The 25010-nt window shown below is 46.5% G+C and overlaps 2 protein-coding genes and 2 long non-coding RNA genes across 13 annotated transcripts in view; 1 reads left to right on the forward strand and 3 right to left on the reverse strand.

Annotated features, from left to right (window-relative positions):
• The window catches only part of USP19 (ubiquitin specific peptidase 19), a 42890-nt gene extending 33976 nt beyond the window's left edge, over nucleotides 1-8914 (reverse strand). For 7 of the 10 annotated variants that reach the window (XM_081852308.1, XM_081852316.1, XM_081852315.1 and 4 more), the window contains exons 1-2: nucleotides 8647-8731; nucleotides 3087-3363 (exon numbers count right to left, since the gene is read on the reverse strand). In XM_081852308.1, coding sequence (XP_081708434.1) covers nucleotides 3087-3228 — 142 coding nt within the window. In that variant the 5' untranslated portion in view covers nucleotides 3229-3363; nucleotides 8647-8731. Of the gene's footprint in view, nucleotides 1-3086; nucleotides 3364-7649; nucleotides 7950-8118; nucleotides 8196-8646; nucleotides 8732-8892 lie in introns of those variants that run through there. The other 3 variants (XM_081852311.1, XM_081852310.1, XM_081852309.1) reach the window with 3 other exon arrangements.
• The window catches only part of LOC309337428, a 303990-nt gene that overhangs the window by 199539 nt on the left and 79441 nt on the right, over nucleotides 1-25010 (forward strand). The gene's annotated exons all lie outside the window — the stretch shown is intronic.
• LOC309335261 lies at nucleotides 11833-13849 on the reverse strand. The gene is made up of 3 exons (XR_014153431.1): nucleotides 12654-13849; nucleotides 12232-12496; nucleotides 11833-12057 (listed from the first exon to the last, which is right to left on the reverse strand). It is a non-coding gene; the product is annotated as an uncharacterized lncRNA (long non-coding RNA).
• The window catches only part of LAMB2 (laminin subunit beta 2), a 64755-nt gene continuing 54944 nt past the window's right edge, over nucleotides 15200-25010 (reverse strand). Inside the window, exons 30-33 of the mRNA XM_081852278.1 lie at nucleotides 23977-24118; nucleotides 21132-21308; nucleotides 18901-19060; nucleotides 15200-15792 (exon numbers count right to left, since the gene is read on the reverse strand). Coding sequence (XP_081708404.1) covers nucleotides 15656-15792; nucleotides 18901-19060; nucleotides 21132-21308; nucleotides 23977-24118 — 616 coding nt within the window. The 3' untranslated portion in view covers nucleotides 15200-15655. The remainder of the gene's footprint in view (nucleotides 15793-18900; nucleotides 19061-21131; nucleotides 21309-23976; nucleotides 24119-25010) is intronic.

Consider the following 25010-nt stretch of genomic DNA (forward strand, 5'->3'; position numbering starts at 1 on the left):
GACAATAATTAGCAGCAGTAATAAGTTGGTGCGCTGCATGTTGCACCATGAGAGATAAGACAATAATGTCAGACACAATCAACCACAATTAGTGGCAAGCTGCCTCTCCTTTAAGGGAGAGCCTCCTCAAAAACAGCACCTCCAAGTATCACTTGAAATGTAACTGTTGTACATCTGATGACAATTATTCCCTAACTAAATTTACTGAAATTGTGTACATCATGGGTAGGTAAACTAAGGCCCGGGGGCCGGATTCAGCCCAATCGCATTCTAAATCCGACCTGCAGACAGTCTGGGAATCAGCGTGTTTTTAAATGAGTAGAATGTGTCTTTTTATTTAAAATGCATCTCTGGGGGTATTTGTGGGGTATAGGAATTCGTTCATCCCCCCCCCCAATATAGTCCAGCCACCCTCAAGGTCTGACGGACAGTGGACCAGCTCCCTGCTGAAAAAGTTTGCTGACCCCTGGTGTACATGTTCACCGGAGACACCTGTCCATGATCACAAGGATAGGAACAAAGATGGAGCGGGGGGGGGGGGAAGAGTCCTTTCTCTTATAAATATTTGGAGAGAGTGGAGGAGATAGTGAACGGAAAGGTTTTGCAAGCTGCCAGTGTCCAGGACTTCCACAATTTTCAAAACATTTGGGTATGCAAGAGAGCATTAAGCAAGAAAAACAGCCCTTAAGGCTGCAACTTTGCATTGAGCTCAGGGCACAGAAGCAGGCAGCTGGTTTTGGAACAGCGCATGGCAACGCCTGAGTCATATTATATCCTTCAAAAGAAACTGCCTTGAGCAACACTGTTAAGAGCTTGACTTTCTCTCTCTGCATTGGCTCCCTGCCTCTTTCTAGCTTAATTTATAGCAGCTGACCATAGCATAAGGCTCTTCATCGTTTCTTCTCCTTCGTCTCCCAGACATACGCATCTTTTACGCATCATCTTTAATCTTTGCTCCCTTCATCTACTGACACCACAAGTGGGCAACTAGAGATGTGGATTTCCCATAAAATTTTGAACAGGAAACCTCAGATTTGCATAAGGTGATTTTGCATCAGAAATTATTCTGATCCCCTAGAGAGTGATTCAATCTAGCATGTTTATTTGTATTTAGTAAACAAAATATATCCATTTTTTTGTCCCAATGAAAAAGTATTCAACCTAAATTAATTGGATGTGGAAATTGAAGCACTTAACATGCTTTACATGTATATTGTGTAGAAAACACCGATTTTTAAATTGGACTATTTCTTTAAAAAATAAAGTCATTAGCAGGCCCACTTTCCTTGTGCTGTTTAAATTTAAGAAAAAACAAAGATACTGAAAACTGTTGACTCACAACACAGTCTAGCAACCCAAACTGAGCATGATATGCTGACTTGCATAGTTTGCTAGGGATAATGTCCCAAAAACATAAAAGTACAATTTAAAAACTGTCAAGCTTGGCTAATATTGCCTTTGAAACTGGCACCCATACATTGTTGGTAATGAACTTATGAAATGGATACTTTCCCATAGAAAAAACAAGCAATGGGCAATTTTTGCTTTCGGGAAAAAAGTCCACCTCACATTGCTGTGAGCAACTTGCAAGTTGCTTAGACGCCTTACAAGCTGGATTCACTCATTTCAGCACACCAATCAAATTTGGCAGGCTGCACAGAGCACGATTTGCATGAGAAAGGTGCACTGGGATGGCTCTCTAGACGTGCCTTCTCCCTCATTGCAGCTGTGCTCCCTTCAGTCCACCAAACGGATTGTCAGCCCCTGTCAGCTGGGGTGTAAGGAGTGACCCAATGGAATCACTGCCCACAACATGCCTGTCCCTCCCCCACCCCCAGCACCTGATTGCTGTTGGTAAAAGCCAAAGAGCTTTTCCTGGACACAAGGAATGGGAGAACCACAATGGGATCACTGTGATCCTCTTGCTTGCCTCCTTTGGAGCTCTGTGTGCATTTGTGTATGTGCATGTGAAAGTGTATGCCCCCTCATTCACTGCCCATCCCCAATGAATTATTATTATTATTTGTTTGTCTGTACCCTACCCATCTGACTGGGTTGCCCCAAATGTAGCTGTTGGAAGCAAACAGTTTGCCTACTCCTGATTTACACCCGTGTCTCTTGTGCTGTGATCCTTTCTATTCCTGGAGCAATTTTCCCTGCTGCATTTGCCAAACCCACTGAGCCCACCTTCTAGAGCTCTCTTCCATTCTCACCTTTTCAGGAAGGTCTTTCTTGAACAATATCAACACGCATACACCACACCTCCATGCCATCTGTTTGCTCTGCTTCCATATTTAGTGCAGCCTATTATACTTGGGCTGTATATTCAAAAATCACACAACATGGAACACTTTGTCCTTCTCACTTCTTTCAGCAACTCTTAAAATTATGCTTGTTACGAGTGGTTGAAGGGTGACTTAATTCCCTCAATGTGAGTTGTAGGTAGAGTGGGGATTCAAATTTATTACAACCGTGGCCATGACATCCACAACACACCTTTAAAGCACATTCTTCCCCCAAGGAATCCTGGGAACTGTACTTACCCCGTACGGAGCTATAACTCCTCCTCCTCCTACTACTACTAACTTAATTAAATTTGTATACCTTCCACTACCCTTAATAAATAATAGTTCCCATGATTATTTGGGGAAAGCCATGTGTTTTAAATGTATGGTGTGGGCGTGACTTTGGCAACTGGCAGATGGCAATTACTCCTAATTAATTGATTGAGAGTAAAGTTATGGTCTTGTGAGCATAATTTGACAGTAAAAATTTTGCGTGGAGACAGTGTTACAGCTGGGTTCCGTGTAGCACTTTCTGGAAAGTTTCGCACACTTTGTGCACTGAACAAAAAGTATGTAACAGTGATACAGAGGAACTTTACAAGTATTTTTCCAGCCCTGGTCACTAGATGTCTCGAGTCCTTTTGAGCCTTAACTTAAGGTACTCCTTCCATTTGCTCTACAGTAATCAGCCTTATGCACGTAGTTTTCAACCTTTCAATTGATCCAGCATCCTTATACTAACATAGTATTTTTACTGGATTTAAACGTAGAGCAATAGGTACCTATAGCACAAAACCATACCTTTCTTTGAGTCACTGCCAACTGGTCTCTCGCCTTCCTTATTCTCCTGATTGGCTCGGTCCTTCTGCTTCTTCTTACTGGTTGCATCTTCCACGCCCCGTGCTGCTCTTCTCTGGCCAGGGATGCTGGCACTGTTGGACATTTTCAGCCGTTTGGATGAGACAAACGGCCCGCCGGGGTCGGTGACAGAGTCTGGGTCAGGGGTGCGACGTTTTCTTCCCGAGCCAGCTATCTTGGCGATTCTTTGTGGTCAATCTCTCTGGCAAGGAACAAATGCCTGGGGGGCACATGGAGGAACACAATGGGTAAGGGTGGTAGCAGAGGAACGGCAAATACCTGTGCTGTCAGAAGCCTTTCTGAAGTGCTGTGTACACACACAAACACACACACACACACACACGTAAGACAGGGAAAGGCAGCACAAATGTCTTTGCTTTGAAAAATGAATACAGTACTACTGATCGGAATGGGAAGCACTGCCTATTCAAGCAAGTGCCATTCAAGGCACGGTTTTATCTACACACATTTTGAGATGAAGATTTTATTTTACATTGCATGACCACAGTCAAAATGTACCGGGCAATATTTCCGTAAGACAAAAAGTCATCCTGGTGAGGATCTAGTTCTACCAGAACAAATGGGTGGCTCAGTAGTCTGTCAAAGCCAGAGTGCTGTTATCTGATCCCTTTCCATTACTGGGTACAATAGAAACAGCTGTTGATTTCCATGCGGGTTGTTGCTGCTTCAGAAACTATTATGATTCTCTGAATGGGCGCAAAAGCCAGTAAAATTTCCTTTAAGTTACGGAATTCCTGGGGCTTTCCAAAATCTACCAACACCCCTCCATTTGCTTGTCCATTTGAGTGCCTTGCATCTAAGAGGCCAGTTACAACTTAAATATTCATTACATCATTACAGCAATACAGTAAAAGCAGCTCTCTGAAGAGGTAATCAGAGACTCCCCTGCTTGTTACTGCCAGCCAGGGTGAGCAATACAGGCTCCCCACTGCACTCCATGCAGCCACTGGCCAATTCCCTTTCCTGCTAGCCTGCGTACCACTATCAGGTTAGCCAGCTCAGAGACCTAAGCTGTCAAATACCAGTTTCACTCTCCAGCACCTCCCACGAACAAACAGGAAAAGCTTAAGCCAGGGATGAGCAAACTTTTTCAGCAGGGGGCCAGTCCACTGTCCCTTAGTCCTTGTGGGGGGCCGGACTATATTTTGAAAAAAATAAAATAAAATGAACGAATTCCTATGCCTCACAAATAACCCAGAGATGCATTTTAAATAAAAAGACACATTCTACTCATGTAAAAACAAGCCGATTCCCGGACCGTCCGTCGGCCGGATTTAGAAGGCGATTGGGCCGGATCTGGCCCCCCGGGGCCTTAGTTTGCCTACCCCTGGCTTAGGCTGTCAGAAGGAAGCCAAAACTGAATGCTTTACTTTTTCAGATTCATCACCTGTCAATTCAGTTATAGAGAGCCTTAACATGGTCTTCCCCACTTACCGTATTTTTCGCACCATAGGACGCACTTTTTCCCCTCCAAAAATGAAGGGGAAATGTGTGTGCGTCCTATGGTGCGAATGCAGGCTTTCGCTGAAGCCTGGAGAGTGAGAGGGGTCGGTGCGCACCGACCCCTCACGCTCTCCAGGCTTCCTCCGCAAGCAGCGGGAGGCCAGCGCTGGGCTCCCGCTGCTTGCGGAGACTTGCCTGCATGTTGAAGCCTGCGCACGCTGAGCTCAGCGCGCCCAGGCTTCGCGGACCTCTCCGCAAGCAGCGGGAGCGCTCCCACGGCTTGCAGAGAGCTGCCTGTTTGGGGGCTGGGGTCGGGGGAAGCTCGAGCTTCCCCCGCCCCAGCCCCGCGCCTGGGGGGGAAATAATTTCCCCCCCTTTATTTCCCCCCCAAAAAACTGGGTGCGCCCTATGGTCCGGTGCGCCCTATGGTGCGAAAAATACGGTATTGCCTCCTGGGCACAGTACAGTGAAAGTGAAACCTAGGAACTCTTACTTGGAAATACCACCTAGGTTCAAGAAGTTAATTTTCAAGGATAACTGCCTGCACAAAGGCCAGATTATGTATGTACCTCAAGAGAAGCATGACCTGAGCATCAGATATGATATAGACCAGACAAGAAGCACACAAATTCCCACCCAGGAAACAACATTTTTGAAGATGTAACCAGGCAATTACTTCAAATACCCTGGAGCACAAAGGGTCAACAAATAGTCCACAACTGGCAGCCTTTATACGCAACACCAGGTCCCCTGAATCTCCAATGAGCTCACGGAGCCACTACTTTGCTCTTCTGTCACCAGTATAATCGTGCTATATTTTGTTGCTCCTGGTGAGCTTAGTACTCCCCACCATTCATGGGCCTCAGCAAATTGGATTACACTCTGAATGTGAAGTATTACTAGGAAACATAGCAGTCAGGACTAAGGTATGCAGTAACAGTGACAGTCCCAAGTGGCAGACCTTAGAGATGGGTAGGAACATGGACACCTCCAGATTTAGGGGGCCCTGGGCAAAGTGGTCCTCTGGTGGCACTCCTCCTCCATGGATGGGTCTGCTTGATCTACAACTGAGTTGCTGGATCTAGAGACCATTTTGATTTCCTATAACATCCCCAATTCTGGTCAGTGTGAGAAATTAAAATAGTCTCTAGACCCAGGTGTGTGTGTGTGTGTGTGTGTTGTTTTTAAAGGAGGGTCCAGGCCACACATCAGTGTACGCCTGGCAAATGGCCCAAGACACCAGGTGAATACTGGCACACAACTTAGATGGGAAACTACTACTCCAAAACTTTTCTACCAATTACAAAAGACCCCGCCATACTCAAAGAGTTTGCCTTTCCATGTGTTTTCTGCCAGACAGTATACTACTGCCCATGATTAACCTTATATAAACTTTTTATAAAAATATAGACTCATAGCCTTTCAGAAATGCTTGAAAATTTCAAAGCGCTCTTCCTCACTAAGAATTCTAAACTATCAACTCTAAGCCCAATTAAATCCTACCAATAACCAAGTATGAACAAGACGGAACACTCCATAAGCCAGACTCCTTTCCCATTAAAGACACCCAAACCACTCCCAGCCAGGAGTCCATGACTCAGGTGTAAGCCTGAGATAAAATAATAGCCTCTAAGGCAATAGCTATGATGAAGAAGAATAGAAGTGTGAAAAGCTCTCCAAGTCTGAGCAACAAAGGGCACTACATGCCACAGCTGGGCACATCCCAAACTGCGCTGCCTTCCTGAAAACACACTGCATAGGGCTGCATCACTGCAAAAGGAACCAAGAACTAGCATCTGGCTCTTAAATGTGAATGCTGATCTGTTCTGCGTGTAAGGAACAGCAACTGCTTTGAAATGGGTGGAGGGGGAAGAAGGCCTGGAGTTTCATCCAGGATTTATCTCTTCTACTGGGAGAGCCAGTCATCAGCAAGCACAGGACATTCTAACCTGTAGAAGCTACACCCATGGGATCCTGTTGTTACAAAGTCAGTGCAGCTGGATCCTGGTTTCCACCCTGCAGAGGACATAGCCTTTAGACCAGTGGTTCCCAAACTCTTTGCCCACCCAAAGAGACTTTTTAAAAATTGCTGAGATTCCTGGCAGACCACTGTTAAAAGTCCAAATTGCCAGCCATCACTACATCTTGTGGTGGCAAGTTCCAGTGAATAATTCTTCCTTCTCAGAAACATCCAGCTTCTGGAATACACTAGAACATAACCAATAAACTCCCATTTCATCTTCAAAAAAACTCTTCCACACCCATTTCCCTCTCCACATAAAATCATGTTTACATAATATGAAAATCTTTTGCAGTTGAGCCTGCCACAAAGGACTGCCCCATAGATCCAGACCACAGTGCCTAGACTGTGAACAAAGCTCAGCTACTGAGTCTTTCAAAAGCAAATTTTATTAGGAACAAACAGCACTATTCACTCACACACACACACACACACACACACACCAGAAACAAATTTGGAAAGCAGCAAAGAAGGAACTGCAGAAGAACAAGCCTTCTTAACTGAGCCATCCCCAAAGCAGAACACAATTTAGAGCCTTCATAAATGTATCCCGTGCTGCCTATGTTGATTTTGTATTATTTCCATTCCTAATGTTTCCAACCTTAAATACATTTATCCACATTACCATATCCATTTGCTTTTTTTATTTAATAAAATCTTTATGAAAATTCATCAGCATTTTGATTCAAATTTCTCATGTTTGTTTGCAATTTTGCTCAGATGTTGACCCATAGAAGGCTGGATTGCTTTACAGATTTGTTGTATTTTTATTCTAGTCTTCAGCCAAAAATACTTTACAAATATCAATGAGAAGACGGCTCCTGCTCTCAGGCTCACAATCTAGTAGATGTAAAGTGTTTTAAGCACCCAGAAAATACACTAAACACCTGTTAATTGCTACTACATGGTTAACTTTGGCACCAATAAACCTTGTATTTATGATGGCACACCCCCCCCAAAAAAACCCTGAAAGGGCTAATGTACTCCTAAAATAACTATCTTTTTTGAGCCCCTAAGCTCACCAGCTGAGGTTGAGGTCTCATCTAAGTTGTTGTGGCACAGTTGGTTGCTATAACATTGCCTCTGGGCACCTGATTGGCTGCAAGAGCTGTTCATCTCATGACACCAGCAACAAAGCAGCTACGCTATTTTCACTGCACTGACCTAACCAAGCCACTTTCTTTCCCACACTTTCAGACCTCTCCTTACTTCTCGCCAGTTGGCACCAACCACATGCCGCAATAATCTCCACCGCCTGCTTCTAGGAGCCTTTATTTGGAAAGAAGAGCAAAGGCAACTCCTCGGGTTTTGTAGCACGCAACACTCCCCCCCCCCCCCAGCTTCTTTCACAGAGTCAGCCCATGGCCTAGAAAGCCATATCCTCCAGCCCCACAATACAACCCTTATTCCCACGTGTCTGAAAAAGTCTCCTGGGGGGGGTGCAACTTGCGCACTTGGGGGACCCTGCCTAACCCAGGTGCCTCCGCCCACCTGCTTTTTGGCACCTGACAGCTTCCTACACGACAGGAAACAGGGGCTGCCACAAGCTCTCAGCCTCTGAGGTTACACACACACACACACACACACACACACAGCACCTACAACGCACGGAAACAAGGCTGCAGCCCGGAGCACCGCCAGGCCCAAGACCACGGGCCCTTTTTGCAGCCACTTCTTCGGTCCCTGCTGTAGGGGAAAGACCATGAGGAGCAAAAGCGGGCCCACCTGCACAATGACAGCTCCTGGATCCCACCCCACCCTCCAGCCGAAAAGGGTCACACCTGAGGGAGGCCAAGGTGGGGGGGGGGGAGCTCTCCCCGCGACCAAGAGACGCGACACGACCCAGTCCCTCAACACACACGCACACAAATACACGGATACACCCCCTCCCTCCTCAGTGACTCCCCCCCCTCCGCACCTCGACGGAGGCCCCTCCCCCTCCCTCAGGGCTCCCCACTCCGCCCCCCCCGTCGCCGCCGCCGCGCACCCTCCCGCTGACGGGGCCCCGCCCTTGCGCACCTTCGCCCGCCGCCGCCGCCGCCGCGGCTTCGCCTCCTCCGCCCCAACAGTCACTCGCCGGCACCCCTCCCCCACCCCGCCCGCACGCGCGCGCGCACACAGACGAAGGGCCGCGGCAGCGACTCTCTCCCCACCCCCGCGGTTTGTTTTTGTTTCGAGCCGAAGTTCCGAGCTGCGTGGGGGGTGGGGGGGGTTGGGAAAGGGGAGAACTCAGGAGGAGCCAGGCCCGAGCTCTACGTGACGTACTTCCGGAAAGCCGGCGTCGCTCGGGGGCCACGTGACGGCGACGAGGAGGAGGCGGGGCGCGACGAGGCTGCTCGGGTGAAGAGGGAGGCGTGGGGAGAGAGAGAGAGAGAGAGAGAGAGAGAGAGCCGATAAATAAATAAATAAATAAGTGGGCGGCGTCACGTGGCGAGGGGAACGTTCTCTCCGCGCACGCGCGCTCTGGTGGCGCGGAGGAATCTGCCCCGGTTCGCGTGGCGTCACAGGACGAGCCCATGGCAACCCGGCTATAAGTAGAGCGGGTAGCAACGGCGGGGCCGTCAGGCGCTGCTGGGCGAGCTCTGAGGTGGCTAGTCCGGGGGTGAAGCGTGGGCATATGCGGCAAACTCCGTTGTTTCCGAAGCTGCCAGTCGTGTTTCACGTCAAATTTCATTCTTCCACCCCTTGCTTTCTGATTTCAGCGCTTTGTGTAAGGGTTTTGTTTTTCTTCCTGCCTTAATTTTCCTCAGTTGGCTTCGCAAACAGCAAGGCTGACATAAAAGAAAGGCTTCGCTGCACACCCACCCACCCATTGTTTTGGTCGGTTTTTTTCGCCCGGAGGAACAGACCTGGAACCGATTTTTTGCATCCTGCCAGTGTTGATATTTGGGGCTATAACCCTCCCCCCCCTTTTGTCTTTATGACTGGGGAAATAACATTTACAGGTTTGCTAGTATGTCCCCAAAGGGTGCAAAATGAAAAAAAATAAATTGCTTGTGAATAAAACAGGTCCCAAGGTTTTGCCCCATCTACTGACTGGGTTAGGGTTAGGTTCCCTTTGCTGCACTATGTACTGAAACACCGTTTGCATATTTTGCCTGCTAACAGACACTGAATAATAATCAGTCGGATCTCTCTAGTAATGCTTCTCACCACCCCACTGCTTTGCCTATTAGGACTGATATGGTTCCTTGCAGATACAAGCTTCCCAGTATTATTCTATGCACAGAAGACGGTGTGGAAATGCATGTGTATTCACAATAATATATTTTCAGATAATGTCTGTGTGTGCTTTCATCATGAGCAAAATTTATTTATGTGAGTGACAACATTACTTACAAACAGCATTAACAAATGCAATCGGTGCAAAAATATTCTCAAGAGACTTGCAGATCATATTTTGATGTTATCGGCGAAAGCTTAATTTCTAACAAAATTAGGCTAGGTAGGAAAAAAATGGATGAAAATGTAGCATCTGTATGGTATGACAATGTTTAATATTAAGAGGATCATATTATTGTAAGTCTCGGAGCTATCAAACGAGAAAAAGCTATTTACCGTAAATACAGGCAACTGTTTTAACACTGAATCAGACCACCAACTACATTGTCTACAGTGACTCTCCAGTATTCAGACAGGAGTTTTCCCCAACCTTACTTGGAGACAGGGTGGCCGGATGCAAGAGAGGACAGAGCCCCTCTCCCCCCAGATGAAAGCATTTCAGTGGATGTAGTTTGCATGATACACCTGCTGAAATTCCCTCTGCATTAAAGGTGCAGGAGCTTTGCCCTCTTTTGGATTTGGCTACACTACCTGCTCACTGGAAGGGCAGATCGTGAAGCTGAGGCTCCAATACTTTGGCCACCTCATGAGAAGAGAAGGCTCCCTGGAAAAGACCCTGATGTTGGGAAAGATGGAGGGCACAAGGAGAAGGGGACGACAGAGGACAAGATGGTTGGACAGTGTCCTCGAAGCTACAAACATGAGTCTGACCAAACTGCAGGAGGCAGTGTGTTATGTACTGAGTTGAATAGGATCCATACTGCAGCAATGGTCCTGGAACAATAGGATTCAGAAAGCAGCAGTCTGATTGGTCCTAGAACAATGCAGCAGTATGATTGGTTGGCAGGAACCACCCAATCATGCTCCAGATATAAGTGAATCCACAACCTGATTGGCTGACAGTAGAATTCCAGAATTAGCCAATCATGTGCAGCCCACTGTGTAAATAATGTATATAAAGCAGATACTTTGAGGGGACTTTCATTCATTCCTCCTCACCACTATGAGCTGAATAAAGAGCATGAAATCACTTTGCGACTCTGAGTATATTTCATAGTGGAAGACAGGAGTGCCTGGCGTGCTCTGGTCCATGGGGTCACGAAGAGTCGGACACGACTAAACGACTAAACAACAGCAACACTACCTGAGCATAGAGCTAGGGCCTGCTTACCTGCCTACCATGTACTTTACCTCTGTTCCTGTGTGACAAGGTTTTACATGTTAACTGTGATAAGCAGCTTTATTTCCACTTGAGGATAAAGCCGTAGCCTCTCTTGTCTCTGGCAAATGCCAGTTCCCACTCCTTCCCTAGATAAAAGGCAGGATGTGTTGTGCATGGGAGGCTAATATGGAGGGCTGGTTAGCAGTGAAGGGGGTGTGTGTGAACCCCATTATAAGATAGCACTGAACTTGGGTGTCATGTGGACCCAACTCATAAGGGGTCAGGGAAGTTTGTATCTGGAAAGTACCGGTAGTTGTCTGAATTCATCCTCGTCGCACTATCTGCTGCACCCAGTTACTAAGCAATACAGTAGTGTAGTTGCATATTGATAGGAAGCTGTAGTACTCACTTTGGATAATTATTACTTCCCCTATATTTCAGCCTGTTCCTATTTGCTGGAAATAAAAACAAACTTCCGCTGAGGTAACAAACATAGCCTGTAAGCCTATTGAGCATATGTACCGTTTTAGACTCTACTAGCTTTTTGCCTATTTTTCTCTGAGGTACCTTAACCTGGTAGTCTGTAACCTGAAGCGTCTGTAACCTGAGGTACCACTGTACTGGTAACTTGCAACTTGCACACATTTAACCTGCACACATTCAGCTTTATGCATTTGGCAGCGACGGGTGCCGCTGCTGCTACTACTACTGCTGCTGCTGCTGCTGCTGCTGCTGCTGCTGCTGCTGCTGCTGCTGCTGCTAGGTGGTGAAGGGGATGGGTGTCCATGAAAATAGACTGGCAATTCCACCTGCAATTGAACCTAGTGTGTTTTGACTATATATGGATTTGGCTTTATGCATTATCCCTGGAATGTAACCCGGGAATAAGTTGAGAGTCACCTGTAGTTGTCACTAATAATATTGTTTTCCTATGTAGTTTGCATCATGTTAAAATTATTATAGATACTCATGGATTTGCACCTCATCTACCTTGTGTGAAGTTAAATGGGTACATACATCTTCATGTAGCCACATACAGTATTGCTGAAAGGCCAGTTTGTCGGTGGTGGTCAGAAACATTACCGAAAGAGAGAGATGGCCAATTATGATGAAGTACCTCACAGCAGGTAAGAGGAAGGAAATGTTGGAATATAATACACAGCAGATGGACTAAAGTTTTGGGCTTCATAAATGGTTTTTTATCTAAGCAATATTTGAAAAAACAAGTTTCCCCTCATATACACACATTTTGCACTGTTAATTCTACCCCCACTGCCCCATTTTGCTTCCACCAATTATTTCATTATATGTGGAATTCTTCCAGGCATTGTGAACGTTCTTGATTCCAAACAAGGCATAGTCTCTAGTACATTTTAAATTGGCTGGGTGCAAAAACTGATTCTAGGTCTGTGTGCTCACTGCATCCTGTTAGAAAAATGGAAGAAAGTTTAGGAAAATGTTCAGACGTCTTGTCTAAGGATAATTGCTGGCTACCTAAATAAACTGGCTACCTAAATAAACTTGAGAAAAATTAGTACTCAGTAAAATGAAAACCACTTTCTGTACACATTTTCCTGTTTACCTAATAACTTGCGTGAAAAAAAGCCCTACTTTTATAAATCACCATGATTGTGGGATCAACAGATTAGCTGGTGTGTTTATAGACAGAACTAGCCCATGTTTAGCGATCTTGCATCTGCTCCTATCACAAGAGTCTCTACATTCTTAAGACAGTGGCAAAATAGCTAGGATGCTGACACCTAGATCGGTACCATAGCAACCACGGTGCTCCCATGGCAACCAAATAGATGCCAGTCACTGACAGTCCTGGTATTATGTGCCATTGGCACTATGGCAACGAGATTGAAATGAGCTGGTACTGTACCATTAGCACCAATGCCCTGTCAACCATGAAGAAACCTGAGAAGTGACACTGAGACTGAAACACTGCCAAAAATGCCATGGGAGACTTGGAAACTGTTTTACCTTGAATATTAGAGGCCCAGGGATAGTCAACATGGTATTGAACTACATCATACATCATCATCCCTGACCATCAGCCATGCTGGCTGGAGCTAATTACAACCCTCATAAGCACTATTTTATTATTAACTGGTGATAACCTTGCCCAACACCACAGCAACACTACTGACAGCCTGCCAGCATACTAGTTATATATCCTATCTGTGACTGACAGCATTCCTATTCTTTTCAAATTGTTAAATTGTGTTGCTTCGAGCGAGGCACAATGTTGCCACCAAATTGGTTCACATCCGAATGGATCCAGTGCCTACAAAGGGAAAGAGGAATTGACAGCCACATTCTCTGTGGCTGCTCTGCTGCTTTTTCTGTTGGGCTAGACAACTGATGTTCTGTGGCTCCTAATCTGTATGGTGTTCAATATTTTTTTTCTTCTGTACCGTGTCATCTGACATGACTGTTAAGTCAGCAGCTCAAAAGATTCCTAGTTTCTCCTTAGCATGAGAGATGAAGAGCTGTGATGAACAACAACTTCAAATTTAAATACCTGAGCACCAGAACTGTTGCGTAAGAAGAGTTTGGATTTGATATCCCGCTTTATCACTACCCTAAGGAGTCTCATGTTGGGAAATGTTGGGAAAGATGGAGGGCACAAGGAGAAGGGGACGACAGAGGACGAGATGGTTGGACAGTGTTCTCAAAGCTACCAGCATGAGTTTGACCAAACTGCGGGAGGCAGTGGAAGACAGGAGTGCCTGGTGTGCTCTGGTCCATGGGGTCACGAAGAGTCGGACACGACTAAACACCACCAACAACAAGGAGTCTCAAAGCGGCTAACATTCTCCTTTCCCTTCCTTCCCCATAACAAACACTCTGTGAAGTGAGTGAGGCTGAGAGACTTCAGAGAAGTGTGACTAGCCCAGGGTCACCCAGCAGCTGTATGTGGAGGAGCGGAGACACGAACCCGGTTCACCAGATTATGAGTCCACCACTCTTAACCACTACACCACACCGGCTCCACATACTATGCCGGTAGCAGAGGGGAAAACAGCTGAACTAGGGCCTATAATACCAGCATGGGATGGTAATGGTTGGCAGTCTTGCAGTACCACTTCCTTTTTTCAAATGAGGTGTTGTTGCTCTTTGCAAAGCCCCTAGGTTCACATGAAGCTCCTGTTTAGGCAGGCTTCTCTATGCCCTTCAATGTGAGGGTCAATGAAATGAACACATGGAATGGCTCCATCTATTATGAAATTACAGCTGAAGTATTATGAACACCATCACTCAAAACACCATTTTAGCCGGCCGCATATCCCGAGGGTGTTGTAGTGGATTTTGTGCATCGGCAGGGTATTGAACTGGGTCAAAGTTTGTTTTTCTTTTTAATGTTTATATTATTAACTTGTAAGATATGGATTTGGGTTTTTTGGTTTCTGAATGTTGATTTTTGTGTTTAGTGGATTGTTATTTTTCGATATTTTTCATGGTGTTGTGTGGAAAATACTAATAAATAAATAAATAAAAAAGAACTGGGTTACCTTTGAGGTTCCCTCTATGATTCTGTGGGGTTTTGGGGGTTTTTTTATAGACAGCATTTTTACTGAGTGTTGGTGATAACTGCAGCAAAGTTCTAGTGTGTATGTGTGACCTATAGCCCTTCAGATGTGAATGAACTACAACCCATAGTCAGTGCTGCAAGTTAGGAGTCCAAAATGCATTCTTCACCCATTCTAATGGCTCAAATGTCATGGATTAACACATCATCACCATCATAGTTTTATTATTTATACCCTGCCCATCTGGCTGTTTCCCCAGCCACTCTGGGTGGCTTACATTGCAAACGGCAAGGCAGAAGAGGTAACAGAGGGCAATTCATCTTTGGTAACAAAGACATTTCAGCCACCACAGAGCAAATCTATTTTAACACGAAATTGCAGTACAGGACAGACCTGCCCTATTAGCCTTGCACAAGATTATTCTAGTAGGGCAGCACTGGTGTTGGCCCACGGTGTGCTGTCACAGGTATACATACTCACAGTGAAGTTTCACCAGGGCCCAGCTCCAGTTCAAAACAGAAGTGTAGACACACTTTGGGGTGAATTATGAAAGGCAAGCCAGAATTTGAGCAGAGGAAGGAATAAGACAACACAGAGAGCAATAGCCTTTGGGCCTTTAATCACACACAGGTGTAAGCCACCTTGGTTGGGGCAGATCACACACAGGCATGGCAATGCAGCTGCCTCACCTGAACTTCCTTTTAGGCAACCCTTCCCCTGTCCTGTTATTGCTCTGAGCGAGAGACCAGCAGAAAACCAGAACGGGAGCTTAAGTGCTTCCTTACGGGCTGGATGTTGGCAGGGAAGGGATTTTCCTAAGGAAGCTTCGATGTATGCAGTGCTGTGCTTCCACGAAGGCTGGGGTGAGAGTCAAGCAATGGTGGCAAGGGACAGCCATAGGAAGCGGTGCTCCGGGCACTAAGCTAGATCTAGGCAGGGGTAGCCAAGACTTATTCAAACACATGACTGGGAGCAGTGAATAGGACTTACAAAATGGGAGTGGGTAAGGAGAGAGAGGGAGAGGGAGAGAAAAAAAACCCACAGCGGATCACTGGCAGGTGTTGTAGATTTGGATCTGCTGATTGATGTCTCCCAAGATGACCCTCATCTTGGCCTCAAGCCCGTCCAGTTGGGCCGCTTTCTCCTGCAGCAGCCTCTCGTTTTCTTCGTACGTTTCTTCCAGCGCTGAATAGGGACAGGGAGGAGGAGAATTGCAGCAACAAAACGGAGAAAAGTTAAGGGAAAGATGGGCTGCTAAAACCGTCCCCTCCCTAAAACCTGCCTCTGAAGGGACAGTTCCACATTGGTGTCTCTGTCGCAGTTCCAGACAAGGAGGTCACAGCCAGCCTCTGCTTGTGTGCTCCCTCCCCCACAGCAAATCCACTCCAGATCCCTGAGAACAGATTTGGGAGGGCAGGGTAGAGAAAGTTCTGTTGCGCAAGTGGAAGCCCTTTGTTATGTACTGAGTGAATAGGATTCAGAATGCAGCAGTCTGATTGGTCCTAGAACAATAGGATCCAGAATGCAGCAGTCTGATTGGTCCTAGAACAATAGGATCCAGAATGCAGCAGTCTGATTGGTCCACAGGAGCCACCCAATCCAGCTTCAGGTGGAAGGGAATCCACAACCTGATTGGCCTGCAGGAGAATCCCAGAATTAGCCAATCACGTGGGGCCCATTATATAAAGAATGTATATAAGGCAGATATTCTGGGGGAACTTCCATTCCTCCTCACCACTATGAGCTGAATAAAGGGCATGAAATCCACTCTCAACTCCGAGTATATTTCACCCTTTATACAGAGAGGGTGACGTTAATGAGTAGAGGCATGCAGACACAGTAAAGACGTGTGCCCCTTTGGGGAAGAGGTTTCCCCGCCACCCTCCATCTAGAATGCTTGTGTCAGCCTCCCCACTGGAAACTCAAAGTGCCCAGAGAGCCATGGAGAGGGTGGATTAAGGAGTGTGTGTGTGCGCTGGGCCAAAGACTTGGCTGCTGTGATCTATAAATTCCAGGCAAGCTGCCTGGCTTTGCCGGAGGATGGCATTTGCCAAGAAGGTAGCATGAGCTAGGGCAGGGCACCTCCTGCTGTTTTAGGAAGAGAAAAGCAACAATTCCAAGTCCCCTCGCAGTGCTGAGATTCCCAGGATGCTGAATCCTGCACAAGTTGCTTGAGTCTGACATGGAGATTGCCCACAGCTCTGCCCTTCCCCTCCTAATATCTTACTTCTACGGGAAGGGCCCTGCTTCCCGCAAGAGTCTAGACTCCCACTCTTCCTCAGCAGTCTCCGTCTGCTTTCTGCTTTCCCATATCTCCTCTCTCCTGCAACATCCAGGGCTTGCTGCCTGTTCTGCCTGTTCGCAGGTTTTCTATCCAAGCGTGTCCTGTGTCACAAAATTGGATCTTTGGGGGATTTATCAGCTTTCTAAATGGAAATGGCTCTTTACGGTTCTATCCTCCACAACGCAACAAGAGAGATGGAAATGGAAACGCATGGGCAGCCTGATGAAATTCCACTTGTATTGTGGAATTCTCTGTACAGTGGTGCCTTGCAAGACGAAATTAATCCATTCCGTGAGGCTCTTCGTATAGCGTGTTTTTTGTCTTGCGAAGCAAGCCCATTGACAGCTTAGCGGATTAGCGATATTAGCGGTTTAGCGGCTTTTAGCGGATCAGCTGATAAGCGGCTTAGGAAAAGGGGGGGGAGGGGAAAAAACCCGCAGGAACTCGCAAGACATTTCGTCTTGCGAAGCAAGCCCATAGGGAAATTCATTTTGCGAAGCTCCTCCAAAACGGAAAACCCTTTCGTCTAGCGGGTTTTCCATCTTGCGAGGCATTCGTCTTGCGGGGCACCACTGTATATTAGGCAGGCAGCTTCAGTGTTTAGTTAGAACATTTTTATTTACATAAACTTGCCCTGCCGCGTGACTCGGTTTTATGTTATCCCGAGCTTTGTCTTTTCAGGTTTTTAATTTTGATTTTATGCACGCTGCTTTGAGAAGATCTCTCCGCCCCCTTCTTGGTTTAGCAGTATGGAAATTTATGCAGACATAAAGTAAGTAAATAAGCAAACTGGAGACACCAAAAGGCAGGGCTGGGCAGGGCTTCCCACAATCAAAGAGCTGTTTCGGCATCTCATGTAGCTCCCTGTCCTTCTCCTGCCTACTCTCAAAATTTATGGACTTCCTCTCCCTGGTTCCATCACCTCAACCTATTTGTGTGTGATGGTGATGGAGAGAATCTTTGGAAACCTGGATTTTGAAAGCGGCGTACAAACCAAATGAAACAAGTTCATGTGGCCTTGGCCCAGTATACCTGAAGAAGCGTCTCCACCCCCATTGTTTTGCCCAGGCACTTAGGTCCAGCACCGAGGGCCTTCTGGCAGTTCCTTCACTGCAAGAAGTGAGGTTGCAGGGAACCAGACAGAGGGCCTTCTTGGTAGTGGCGCCCTCCCTGTGCAATGACACCCCATCAGATGACAGGAAATAAACAACTGTCTGACTTTCAGAAAACATCTGAAGGCAGCCCTGTTTAGGGAAGCTTTTAATCTTTGATGTTTTGTCGTCATTATTATTATTATTATTATTCTGTTGGGAACCGCCCAGAGTGGCTGGGGAAACCCTACCAGATGGGCAGGGTCGTAATAATAATAATACAGTGGTACCTCAGGTTAAGTACTTAATTCGTTCCGGAGGTCCGTACTTAACCTGAAACTGTTCTTAACCTGAAGCATCACTTTAGCTAATGGGGCCTCCTGCTGCTGCCACGCCTCCGGAGCACGATTTCTGTTCTCATCCTGAAGCAAAGTTCTTAACCTGAAGCACTATTTCTGGGTTAGCGGAGTCTGTAACCTGAAGCATATGTAACCTGAAGCGTATGTAACCTGAGGTACCACTGTAATACAGTGCTGCCTCGCAAGATGAAAATAATTCATTCCGTGAGTTGCTTCGTCTTGCGATTTTTTCGTCTTGCGGAGCGCGGATTCCCCGGGAATTAACGGTTTTACGAAAAAGGAAGCAAACCCGCAAGACGTTTTCGTCTTGCCAAGCAAGCCCATAGGGAAATTCGTCTTGTGAAGCACCTCGAAAAACGGAAAACCCTTTCATCTAGCGAGTTTTTCGTCTTGCGGGGCACCACTGTAATAATAATAATAATAATAATAATAATAATAATTTGCACAGTTTACTGTCCAGAAGGCACAGAATTGTGTGAAACCCAGGTTATGGGGGGGGGGCAGAAACGTCACACACCACCCCAGAGAATATACTTCCCCCCTTCTCCCAGGCACTTACCGCTCAGCCGCTGCAGCTTGTCATGCGCGTCGCGCAGCAGGCCCTTGGCCTCGTCCCGTAGGCGCTCTGCTTTCTGCCGGGCCCGGACCACGTGCTGGGCCTTGCGTTCCACTAGGTCCTTCATGGTGCGGTACTGGTCACCCAGCGTCCCGTCCAGCAACTGAGATGCAGCGGGAAATAAGGTGCAAGCGGTGAGCAGGAACTGCAGTGTTATGCTTCCCACCATCTCTGGAGAGTTGCAAGGAAGATGGCAGGAAGAAAAGGCAGGAAATGGGCCTCCTCTGGGGGAACTTGTGTGGCCCTCCAGATGTTGTCAGGCTACAACCCCCACCACCCTTGACCGGTGGCCATGCTCACTGGGACTAATAGGGTATTGGAGTCCAAACAATATCTGGACAGGCTGATCCCTGACTTAGTGGATTACTTTTGTTCATGCCAATCATCTTGCTGAGCCCAATTTTCATTCATTCATTCAACAGCAACATCAATGTGTATAGTACTTTTCAGGGTGCAAGGCGACAAGTCCCTGTCTTGAGGAGCTAAGAATTCTAAAATCTTGTAAATGAGGCCAGGAAGGAATGCCCTCATAGATGAGAGCGGCCAGTGATGGTGGAGTTGTTGCTTTTTGCTACCTCCCGAGGGTTGTGCCCTCAGGTCCTGTTTGTGGCGTCTGGTTGACCACCGTAAGAAACAGGGTGCCATGCTCTCCCCTCCCAAATCTTTTTGTTGTAATTCCTGGAGTCATCAGCTATTTTCTCTCCAGGTCCCACGCCTCCGCTTGTGGCACTTGATGGGGCTAGGCTGCATGGATGGATCCGAAAGAGGAACTGAGGGATGGTCAGTCCTAGTTCTTGGAGTTTGGGGATGGCCTTTTAGGTGCCTCCCAACTTCCTGATTCCAAAGGAACACACAGAGATGTGAAACTGACAGGGTCCAGGGGCTGAAGAAAGACAGAAGGCTATCAGCCTGGCTCTATCTGCCAGAGGCTTCAGCAGGTTGGTACCTAGCCACACAGCTTTGGGAGGCAATCAATGTTGCACTAAGGTGATCGTTCCATCAGGGCAAGCATTTCAGCTTGTCAGGTGGAAAGATCTGCCGCCCACTGCCCCACATGCTGTTCCATGGGTTCTCTAAGCCCCCGCCCCCACAAGCCAATTAGAGGGGCATGGGGGGTTGGAACCCTGTCGCACAAGCCTTGTGTAGGGCTGTTAGTGGGACTGGTGAGCTGAATCCCACTGTTTATTTTTTCTTCTTTTTCTAAAAACACACATTTTAACTGATATGTTAACGATCAAAATAAACAAATGGCCAATATACCAAAAGATAGAAGTGACGGGAGAGACATCAGCAAAATCTCCTCTGATGCTTTTCTGACAGGTAAGGATTATTTTCCACCTGTTTTACGTAACATGCTTGCAGTCTCAAAAAGTAGGCGGACATCCCTCTTAAGGCACAGCTTCCTCTTGGCCACGGTGGTTGGCAGAGCATTTGGGTGAAGGAGCATCTCTGACACCATCTTCATTTGTTTTTTGTCTGATTGCCTCCAAACAGTCAGTCAATTTCACCCTCTGAGTAATTTAGCAGGAATCACAAACACCCAGAGAAACTGACAGCCAGTCACCATCTCTCAGCCTTAGCTATCCTCCTAACAACCCTGTTAGGTGAAGCGGGGAGAAGTTATTCTGGGGGTGAGGCTGGGCTCGTTCGATTGTGTGCTGCACACATTTCAATTGTGTGCTGGAGCTCATTATTATAGCAACAGGAGTTTGTTGGCGCACTTGGTAGTTTCTAATAAGACATTATTATTATTATAAGACCTGTAAGACATTAGGATGAAACTGGCAAGACTGAATTCCTGGAGCCAAACGAATGAAAAAGCAAATGGAGCGGGCAGCAGCGTCACCAAAATTACAAGGCAAAGAGGATACACAAAGTACCAGCTAAAGAACGTGAAGCATTTCCAAGTACCAATTTGCACAAGAAATACTTGTTTTGCATTATTCACTGCAAGCTGCCTGGCGCTTGTATGACGAAACATGGTAGAAAACCTTCCAAAAGAAAATGAAACTCAAACTTGCACTGCTGCGTGGGCAGCCACCCATTCGTACCCTGTGTGTACACAATGCAGCAGGGCTGCTTCCTTCACCAGTACTCTCAGTCCTAACCCAAGAGACAGCTATTTATCCGTCTTTGCCAGACTCCTAGACCTTCTCAAGCCCAGCCTCACGTACCTGTTCGGCTTCGCCAGCTCGGTCCCTGGCAGCGCTGGCTGTCTCCTCAGCTCGCGTGGCGGCCAGGCTGTTGTTGGCCCGCTTCATCTTGAGCGCATCCACCTGCTTGTCGAGGTGACCCACGCGCTCCATGGCTTCAGCCAGCTGACCTTCAGCGCTTGCGGTCTGCTGCTGGATCTGAAGGGAGAAGGGAGGCAAGATGGGAAGCTGGAGAAGGTCTGCTGCATCTCACCATTGTGGGAAGGTCTCCGCCATCCTACACAAGAGCGCTGACCTCACTGAGGAGATGTTATGACTCAGGGGATTTAGAGGGCATCATGATGCCCCCTGAACCAGCCTCTGGTGCCCCTCCATCTTTGGAAGTTCAAGCCAGTGTGGTGTAGTGGTTAAGAGCGGTAGACTCGTAACCTGGTGAACCGGGTTCGATTCCCCGCTCCTCCACATGCAGCTGCTGGGCGACCTTGGGCTAGTCACACTTCTCTGAAGTCTCTCAGCCCCACTCACCTCACAGAGTGTTTGTTGTGGGGGAGGAAGGGAAAGGAGATTGCTAGCTGCTTTGAGACTCCGTACGGTAGTGATAAAGCGGGATATCAAATCTAAACTCTTTTTCTCTTCTACTGCCAGAGGTGCCCTCAGTGCCAACGCCTCAATGGCATTACCATTTTGAGGCACAGAGGGCTCCAGCTCAGAGGCCATAACAAAACCGTGGCCTCCCCTGTTTCAACTGAATCCACAACTCATTAAATTGACACCTCCCCTTTAAAAGTAAAGGCTCCACTCCTCGGGGGTGGGGCTAACTGCTCCAAGGATGCTGTAGGCCTAATTAAGGCTGAGGGTTCGCCCACATCTCCATTTGCGCCACTGCTTCCCCCCAGGGAAACTCAATTGTTAACACTGGATTGGAACAGACAACTGGTAGGGTTTTTTTTTTTTTTTTTTTTTTTGCAGACTGCTGTTTGCTCAGCTTTAGCGCTAAAGAGCAGGTTTTCTGGGGGGGGGGAGCAGTGGGGCAAATGCAAAACTCTTTGGTTCCATGATGATTGATTGGGCAAGAGATGTTGGACACAATATAATGTTGTAAGATTGGGAAAGGCTGTGGAAGAAAGGGGTTACGTTTACTGCATGTACTGTAGTAAAAAATAATAATATGAAAATGATGTATAGATGGTACTTAACCCTGATGAAATTAGCAAAGATGTATTATATAAATGATAATTTATGTTGGAAATGTAAAGAAAAAGAAAGTACTTTCTATCATATGTGGTGGACGTGTCCTAAAGTGAAAGACTTCTGGGAAAAGATATATAACGAGTTGAAAAAAATGTTGAAAAATACATTTATTAAAAAACCAGAAGCCTTTCTACTTGGAATAATAGGATTGGAATTGCCCCAAAACGATGTTAGACTGTTTTTGTATGCCACTACAGCAGCAAGACTTTTATTAGCCAAAAATTGGAAATCGCAAGAGATACCAACAATAGAAGAATGGCAGATGAAGATGATGGACTTTTTGGAGCTGGCCAATGTGACTGGAAGAATCCGCGACCAGAAAGAAGAGGAGACACAAGAGGATTGGAAGAATTTTAAAGAATATTTGGCTAAATATTGTAATATAAGATAAAGAGAAATTTATTGGAAGTAATAATTAGGCTTAGGGGTAGAATATGAATATGCTATTAATAAATATTAAGGATTAGAATATTAATAAAGGAGAAGTAGTTAGTAAATGAAAGAAGTTAATATTATTAGAAATCTGAATTTGGAGAACTGCTAAATAGGTGATATAATGAAATTCAGTTAGAGGGGATTTGAAGAAGTCAGTTATCAATGTAATGAAACTAGGATTTGGAAGTTAAAATTCATTTTTATGTGTTTTTCTTTGTTTTTTTGGTATTGTAATGCTTTTCTTTTTTCTTGTTTTTCTTTTTTATGTGATAAGTGTGGAAACTAATAAAAAAAAATGGGGGGGGGGCCGGACTGCTTGGTTCCATGCCTAGAAAAAGTAGGTCAAGTGGAAAAAGCACTCGGACCCGTGCTTTCTAGACAAATGGAATTGCAGACAAGCACTGAGCCGTGTTCCTTCTTGGAGCTATCCAGGGTGCTACTCACCTTGCTTCTTTGGACTTGGTTTTTCAAATAGCTTTCAGCAAAGTACCTTAACAAAGACTCCTGAGTAAGCGTGGCAGTCAAGGAATAAGGTCCTCTTGTGGATCAGGAATTGGTTAAGTTGCAGGAAGCAAAGAGTAAGAATGAAAGGGCAGTTCTCCGAACGGAGAGAAATAGGAAGTAGGTCATTGGGACCTGTGCTTTTCAACTTGGCTCATAAACAATCCAGAATGAGGGGTGAGCAGTGAGATGGCAGCGTCTGATACTGAATTTTCCAGGGTCTGACTGGGTATAAGGGCAGCTAAGTATGTTCCAAGGGACGTGGGTGGCGCTGTGGTCTAAACCACAGAGCCTAGGGCTTGCCGATCAGAAGGTCGGCGGTTCGAATCCCCGCGATGGGGTGAGCTCCCGTTGCTCAGTGCCAGCTCCTGCCCACCTAGCAGTTCAAAAGCACATCAAGTGCAAGTAGATAAATAGGTACCACTCTGGCGGGAAGGTAAACGGCGTTTCTGTGAGCTGCTCTGGTTTTGCTGGTTTTTAGTCATGACCCGGAAAAACTGCCTGCGGACAAACGCCAGCTCCCTTGGCCTGTAAAGTGAGATGAGCGCCGCAACCCCAGAGTCGTCCACGACTGGACTTAACTGTCAGGGGTCCTTTACCTTTACCTAATTATGTTCCAAGTCCTTCTCTATGGTTTATTCTGTTTCAGGGGAGGGCTGCGCACAGCGACGGGGCTTACCCTATTCACGACATTCTCGGTGTTGTAGATGTCGCTGGCTGCGTTGCGGATGGCTTTCTCAGCAGCGCTTTGAGCCCGTTTGGCGTCGTCCAGAGCCTTCTTCACTGCTTCGGCTGCAGTCTTTACGCTCTCTGCTCGAGCGCTGGAGATGGGAAGAACATGCAGCAAGTGTGAGCCCAGGGCTATGTGCACTAGTGTCCCCACTGCTGCGATGGCCAGGATGACAAATCCATGGGAGTAATAGATCTAGGGGCAGCCATTCACCAGGTGGGATCTCTGTGTACAGGTGTAGTTTACTTCCCTCCCCTCCTCCGAGAACTGTGCCAAGCCCTCTCTCTGGATGAAAGAGAGCCCTGAAAAAGAAGCTGGTTGATTTAGCTTCTCCCTGAACGTTTTTGTGCTGACCATTTGTGTTCCCCACTGTTCGGTTTTTATTTTTGAAATAATTTTTTTGTTGATTTTACAAGTGTAGAGTTATAACATTGCCAAATACATATCCATATTTAGAGATTTCTCTGTATCTCTAGACTTCCCACCTTCCCCTCCACAGGTCCTATTATCAACTTTTTCAAATGCATTTTATTTCATCGTCCAAGTTTTGTGTCTCTCCATTTTGTCCATAGTAATGTCTACATTACAAGTGTTATTACAATCCTGCTAATGTTTTCATCTGCTTACAGTGGTCTCTCAAGTAAATTGTAAATATTTCCCGTACTTTATTAAAGTTTTGGTCTTCTTGGTTCCTGAACTTTCTGGTCAGCTTTGCCATTTCGACCTGCTGTTCGGTTTTTAGCTCTGCATACTTAATTTGATTTGTACAGTGGTACTTCGGGTTAAGAACTTAATTCGTTCTGGAGGTCCATTCTTAACCTGAAACTGTTCTTAACCTGAAGCACCGCTTTAGCTAATGGGGCCTCCTGCTGCTGCTGCTGCGCCGCTGCTGCACGATTTATGTTCTCATCCTAAAGCAAAGTTCTTAACCCGAGGTACTGTTTCTGGGTTAGCAGAGTCTGTAACCTGAAGCGTCTGTAACC

Source organism: Podarcis erhardii (genome assembly GCF_964252035.2).
Source record: "Podarcis erhardii genome assembly, chromosome: 2".
In the NCBI taxonomy this organism is placed as follows: Eukaryota; Metazoa; Chordata; class Lepidosauria; order Squamata; family Lacertidae; genus Podarcis; species Podarcis erhardii.